This window comes from Notothenia coriiceps, unplaced genomic scaffold (genome assembly GCF_000735185.1).
Source record: "Notothenia coriiceps isolate Sejong01 unplaced genomic scaffold, NC01 NC01_scaffold00009652, whole genome shotgun sequence".
Lineage (NCBI taxonomy): Eukaryota > Metazoa > Chordata > Actinopteri > Perciformes > Nototheniidae > Notothenia > Notothenia coriiceps.
The window spans coordinates 70,141-77,397 of NW_011342353.1; the positions used below are offsets into that span (position 1 = coordinate 70,141).

General features: G+C 40.8%; 1 protein-coding gene across 1 annotated transcript in view; it reads right to left on the reverse strand.

Moving 5' to 3' along the window:
- Positions 1–439: 439 nt before the first annotated feature.
- Positions 440–7,257, reverse strand: part of LOC104945447 (probable G-protein coupled receptor 123) — a 22,188-nt gene continuing 15,370 nt past the window's right edge. Inside the window, exon 4 of the mRNA XM_010771118.1 lies at positions 440–589. Coding sequence (XP_010769420.1) covers positions 440–589 — 150 coding nt within the window. The remainder of the gene's footprint in view (positions 590–7,257) is intronic.

Below are 7,257 nucleotides of genomic sequence, written 5' to 3' on the forward strand. Positions count from 1 at the left end.
TTGTGTCCTTAGATACCCCAAATTGCTTCCAATGGCCTAACCCTAACCCTAAATTGCTCTCAGTGGCCCATGATGTGTGAATGTTAGTTTATCTGGCCAGTTGTATGGCAGCCTCTGCTTTAATCTGTGTGAATGGGTGAATGTTGACTTGTAGGTGTCACAAAGACTGCAAAAGCGCTATATATATATATATATATATATATATATATAAATGCAGTCCATATCCCATCATATCTGGCACCTGCATCTCAGAGTCTAAGCCAGGTGATGTACTGGAGGAAATAGGGAAGCAAATAATTGCAGAGTGAACCAGTCCTTGGCCTCTCAAGACACACGCAACAAGCATCAAGAAATATAAGAATACAGGCACAAAAACACATGCACACAGCAGTTTATGTCCGTGTCATGGCAGTGAGGGTTGAGAGGGCTCGTGAAGACATTACCTCAATAGGGGTTGTTTAGGGGGCGGGGGCGGGTCACCATCCTGGCTCAGCGGAGGTTTCTTGGTCACCTGCTTGTAAATGTTCCTGGCCGTCACCCCGAGCCACAGCATGGTCGACAGAGACGAGTAGTGCAGCACGACTCCGACCTGTGACGGGGTGAAACAAGGGACATAGAGTTATTTATTTGACTTTTCTGAACTTTTGCTTACGGTACAGCATCTGAAAAACGAATGAACTCCTGTAAGTCAAAGAAAAAATATGTTCCGGAAGAGCTGCCTCTCGCAAACTCATCATCAATGTCACCGCAAGGGTGTCTCCAAAGACGTTTCCCTTCAAGACCTGACTGCTTTGTCTCATCCTACACTTAAAGACAATGAATGGAAAGACAGGTTCAAAAAGTGCCATTGAATCATCAATGTTGTTTGGGATAAGAGCATTACGGCGAGGTTATACCGACGGATACTGAGCAGCTCCTTATCAGTTGAGTTAGAGGACACGAGGTGTGCACCGGGAATAACAAATCTGAATATAAATGATAGTCACGTTGACGACTACCGGCGCGTGACTGTGTTCCGAAATGCGCTGTATATATATTTCCGCTCGTCCTCGTTTTAATATTCATGAATAATTTTCGAATGGGGGAACTGATCTAACTTTGTTTAAAGGCTTTGCCAGTTTGTCGAAAGATTGGAGAGATGAGAGTTACAAGCGGGAGAAAAAGGAGGGAGGAACATTGAAATGCACTGAGGCTTCTCTCCACGCAGTCAGTGTGTTCATAAGTTACTGACAATCAAATGCTCCAAACCCTGGTAGGCCTAGGGAGCCGAGCTGGCGTACCAAAGCCTGGATGCTAATTGGAAGTGTCCTTGAGCTAGTTACAGAGAGTAAAGAGCAGGTGGGAAGTCAATCACTAATGCAGAGTCCACACTTCAGAGCTTCATTAGTGCCAAGAACATACAGAAAGAGAATGTGTTTGTAAAATGGAAAAAAGGGAAGAGCAAAGGTTCTCAAATTAACGGAGACGGTAAAGGTGGGGAGGTTTAATCCCATTTTTCAGACAATTGATGAGGCATAAATAAGTACAATTTCAGGGAAGTGTGACACAGTAGGTTTGATCGGAGTTCTTCAAAACTATTGCCATCAGTTTAACATTTTTAGTATGGTAAATCCAAAAGCAGATTATCCACCAGGACAACAGATGGGAAATCAACAAAAACAGTAGGTTTCCATCTCAGAAGAGTGACATTCAGATACTGAAGTCAAAATTACTAGTGGAATGTAACAATGCACTCAACTGATGTACTAAAGTACAAATTCAAGGTAGTTGTTCTTGAAGTATTTCCATTTGATGCTACTTCATATTGCGACTGTGCTACATATTAGAGGGAAGTATTTTACTTTTTACTCCACTACATTCATTTGACAGATTTCAGATTATGATTTTGATCTCCTTCCTTTCGAGTAAAAATCATGAATCTAAATTTGTATCCATTTTTGTTACCTTAACCCAGAGCAATCTGCAAAGAAAATGTTCAGTGGAGGGCCCACAAAACCGTCATGTGCTGCGCGGCATAAATGACATACCATTAAAACAGCTTGTCCATCAGCATGTGCGTAAAGATGCATGCTGCTCGCAAATACTCACAAATACTAACAAATAGACAGCACAAACAACAGTTAACCATTTTTGTTTAAAACTAACACATTCATAAAATAAGAAAGATCAAATTAAGAAACGGACATGGTTACAGTGTGCATGTTAAGATGAGACATACAAACAAAGTTCCATTTTGGTATTTTACTTTTCAAAGTGTCTGTGTGCTTTCACCTGATGTCCTGTTAGCAGGAAATCTAGGAACATTCCAGCCAGTGATTGGATCAGTGAGCAGCACGACAATCACTCAGTTAACACAGCAGCCACTGGAATACCCCAGAAACCTGATCAATGTGTCGCATTTGAAAAGCCAACGCTTCTGTCACGTCAAACTCCCTCTTTCATCACTTAGGATAGATGTCAAAGATGCGTGAATTAACCACACTGCACACACAAAGAAAAGTATCTTAAATTACGCCTGTGAGAGTTTAAAGCCAAACATTATTTTGGGATTTTGCACATTTGATGTCACTAAAATAAAATGACTTGGAGTATTATTGACAGCGTAAAATCAGCACACACTTATGTACACTCATAGCACATACTATATCTATCATATTATATCATATATAAAAAAAAATTCAAAATATTTATTGTTGTTATATATTGCACAGTGTGCACTCTTTTACTTTAAATAGTGTATATACATAGTTATTCTAATTCGAATATTTATCTTCTATTGTTTATTTAAAATTCTTGGGTTTTTATAGATATTTTTATGTTATTATTATCATATGTCACAAAATGCAAAAGTCACAAAACCCAACTTCACCTCAGGAAAATATTAAATATTCAGATTCTTATCCTGATAATAGCTTTGCAGTGTTTAGGTGCACCTTCATGTGTCACGCACTACAAATCAAAGTTGAGCTGGCTTCTACTTTTTTTCGATTTTACATTTTTGAAACAAGCAATGTCAGCCAACGTTAAACATTATAAATAATGCAAGTTTATGGAAATCACACAATGGCTTTGACATTTGGACCCAGAGGTCTGTATATCTCTAGAAAACTGTAGATTCTAACAGTCAAACCATTGTTCTTTCTGGCCATAATATGTTGCTATTCAAACAGTAAGTAACTAAGCAGGCAGTGACATCACTATGTAACACTCGCGCTTCTATCGGCTAGCGCTCCAACATATTGTACTTGATAGGCTAAGGGGCGGGACATCTCTAAGCGGTTAACCAATCACCACTGAGCCGGCTAGCTAACCAATCAGAGCAGAAAAAAAAGTGAAAGCGGCATCAAATATTATAGCTCTGTAAGAAAAAGGTTTCTTCCTGAAATACCCAAAACTCTCTATCCACCTTTGGACAAACATTTTCTCACGTTCCATATCTGCATTAATAGTAGCCTGAGCTTGACAGTATTATAATGAATAGAATGTATGTAAACACGTGGGATTAATGATAACCTATCAAGCAGAGGAGATGCTACTCCAATTAGGACAATGCCTGTCTTAGTTGACAGATAGGAATAACTTTCTGCAATTTTCATACTCTGCAAAGTCATCAAGTGGGCCGGAGAGGACCTTTTGTCAGGCGGTAAGTAGGAAACCCATGTTTTAGCATTTTTTTGTAAGGACACCACCATCAGAGAAAGTATTTCAACAATTTAAGCATATGCTTACAGAGCTAAATTCAAAGGCCGTTCTAAGCTGTCTTCTATTGGCATATTCATTATATTGGCTCCCCACTGTTTTTGATTCATAAGTAATAACCAGTCTACCGGAAGCATTCCAACATGTGGGGAAATGAGCCCAGGAACATTAAAATTTGATTTTTTTTTTTTTCTGCCAGCGTTTGCTGTCACAACTAATTTCACAGTGGCACACTAATGAGGAAATCCTCTGTAAAGCATCTATAAGCTGACAGCTGGACGTAACCTCAGATCTAGGTCACATCCTTAGCCAAGTTCATTGCTCAATTAATAGTTTATTTAACGCCGGTCACACTCGCTGAACAATCAACAGAGACGTCTAATCTAAATTATAATGGTGTAAGGTAAGATGAGGTGAGGCGAGGGAAAACAAGGCCAAACTGTGTGTTGTTCTGCCTTTTAATGCACGTACAAACAGTAGATGCGGTGTGACAGCTGGGGCGTTGCTCAAATCAATGATAAAATGAGCCTTGTTGGAGGAAAAGATAGAAATAGAGATCAGAGATGACTTTGAGGCTGTAAAGATATCGGATGCTGCATAGCGGCAGTGCAGCGGTGGGCAGGGACGCGGAGCAAGACTGATGGAGAGCGGGAAGATGAGTATGGGGTGCAGATGGATGTGTTAAGGGGGAGCTGGGCTGGTGCTGCTTGAAGTGCTGCAAGAGCAGCCAAAGCTAGTTTCAGAGCTCCTTGAAGTTCCCTCTGTCGAAGGGAGAGCGTGTACTTATGTGCCCCCCTGGGATGAGGTAGAAAGTGTGTGTGGGGAGGTGGGATGATTTGGGCCAGATCCCCAGAAGGCACTGCAAGTGCAATTTAAATGTGTGTTTGCATCCTTGTGCGATTACACATCTCCTGAAGCAGTCCTGTAATTATCCCAGATTGTGTCTGCTGGGGCCCGCCTGTGTCCTAGTGGAGCCGCAGACCATCTGGGCTCCAGCCCAAACCTGCATGAGCTGTCCTGTTAGCAGTGATTGGGTAAAGGAGGGGCAGCAAGAAACAGTCAAAGGCCCCGGGAGGAAATTAGATAAATGAATAAATGCTAAATAAGAGCCACAGCAGAGCCAAGTGAGGGCTCCGCAGGGCTCTGTCAACAACACCTGCACCCCCACTGCTGGACAGGAAGGGTCCCACATGACCTCAGGAACATTTATTTTCTAATAAGGCATATGTAGGTTTTGTACACATCTTACTATTCGATGTATTTATAGGTAATGATTGTCTCCTTCCAAAGATCATAACCTTAAGTTAAACAATAAACACCTTTAGGTTGTCTCGATGGAGGCTAAAGAACTCTAAGGGCCTGTGTCCACGTGGCAGGAAGGAGCTGGCAGCTCTGATGTATGACAGACTAGCCTCCGGATGATTTTATTTTATGTTTGTGCTTCTATATGTGTTTGACATAGTTTACGCCAAACAATCTCCTCCAACAAACGTTTTTTTGGTCTTGTTATAATAGGTTCCATCTTTAAGACACCGTCACAAACAAGCTCTCCACCAATTTACTACAGTGACTTCACCGGCGCTTAGGAAAGTTGGCTGGATCTATGTTCTTTAACAATCAATAAAAAAAGATGCTTGCTCTCAGAAAGAGGCGCTATGTGGACACGGGCTCTAAGACTTCCCCACAATTTTTGGTCGCCATGCCATTGTGAATTACATATAAAGACAATGGGCAGACTCAACCATTGACAAATGTTCCCTAAATATCTCAAATGTATGCTACTATTACAATATATTGTCATTCCCAGCAACTCCAAAAAAAAGCCTGTTATATAAGGCCACGGTTTCATAGTCAACTCATGCATTTGATAATCAGAACAGTAGCACTTTGCCACTAAGCACTAACAATGGTTTTAGATTCAGTGAACCAATCACCTTTGAGGGGGGGAAAACCTATCGTTGATTAAACACTATCTGACCATGAACTGAGTTTGATCCTAAAATGGCAGGGAAGAAATGCACAGCTAAGCGAAAATATGAAGACGAACATAGGACGTTTTTAGTAGAGTGGGAGAGTTCATGTTTTTTATCGAACGCAATTGCAAGCCATTTTGCCTTATATGCCAGACAGCATTAACCCATTTCAAGGCTTCAAATCTTCAGCGCCATTTCACCTGACTCCATGCTAACATCGACCAGGACTTCCCAAAAGGTACGGAACTTCGCAAGCAGAAGATAAATACCTTGAAAAGTCAGGCAGAAAAGAAGACACAGTTTTTCAAAAAAATAACGAAGCCCTTTTAAAGTAAGATAAAAAAAACCTTTTCAATTTTGTTGACTGAGAGTTTGTGTGCGAGTGCACACAATGTTCGTTGTTATGTTGTTATGTTGTTATGTTAACTGGCCTCTGAATACTGGTAGGAGAGGTTTGATTCCATTTCTGTCAATATTATGGTGTGTGACATTTACAATAAATCTGTCTGAGCAGAGCTGTGTGTGTCTCTCTGTGGGAGGGTCTTTGAGTGTGTGTGTGTGTGTGTGTGTGTGTGTGTGTGTGTGTGTGTGTGTGTGTGTGTGTGAAGTTTTAGATGTTCATTGTATCTGTGTGAGAGAGAGGAGAGGAAGAAAGTAAAGGAGCACAGAGAAAGGCTGAGAACAAAAGAGGGGGGGGGTGCACGCGCATCTGTGACTGTGTGTTTGATGCGTGCAGTAACATAGTAACATAGTTGGCTCTTAACCTCTGACTGGTCTGAAGCCTCAGATGTACCAACTTTATGAAGCAATCAATGATGTAATAATACATGGAATTTAAAAGCTATAAACACAGATAACATCCAACAGAATTTTTCACATTTGCACATGACTTTGAGCTCTTTGAGGATGCATCGACTGGCAGCAAATAATTAACCATTTGCTCAAATAATTGAGAAAGATGTTGAGTTCAGGAACATTTTAAAGAGAATAATGCACTGCAGAAATCAACATGTGTGACACTTTATTATGTACTCATTATTTTAATTCCTTTTAGCTGAATGATGGTGTTGTCCTCGCTCGGTACAAAGCATTCCCTTCTGTGTGTTAAGCTGTTTTAATCTAATGGATAATGAGCACATCTATAATGTGATATCCTTTTTCTAAGACGTGTTTTCTTATTGAACATCTGGAAGGAACAACAGATGTAGACGAAGCACCACAGAATAACTCTTCATTTTCTGCAATCATAGGAACAATTAATGAGGCGGGGGATTTATATCTCTGCCTCTTTTATTAACTTCTGTATATTTATTATGTTTGCAGTGTGTGTGTGTGTGTGTGTGTGTGTGTGTGTGTGTGTGTGTGTTAACTTGGCAGTTTGAAGGTAGAGGGACACAAAACACACTTGTGAACACAAGCACACTGAGTACACACAAGTATGTACGCTCACACATGTATGTGTTTGACCCTGACCTCTGTAAGGAACACACACACACACACACACACACACACACACACACACACACACACACACACACACACACACACACACACACACACACACACACACACACACAGACACACA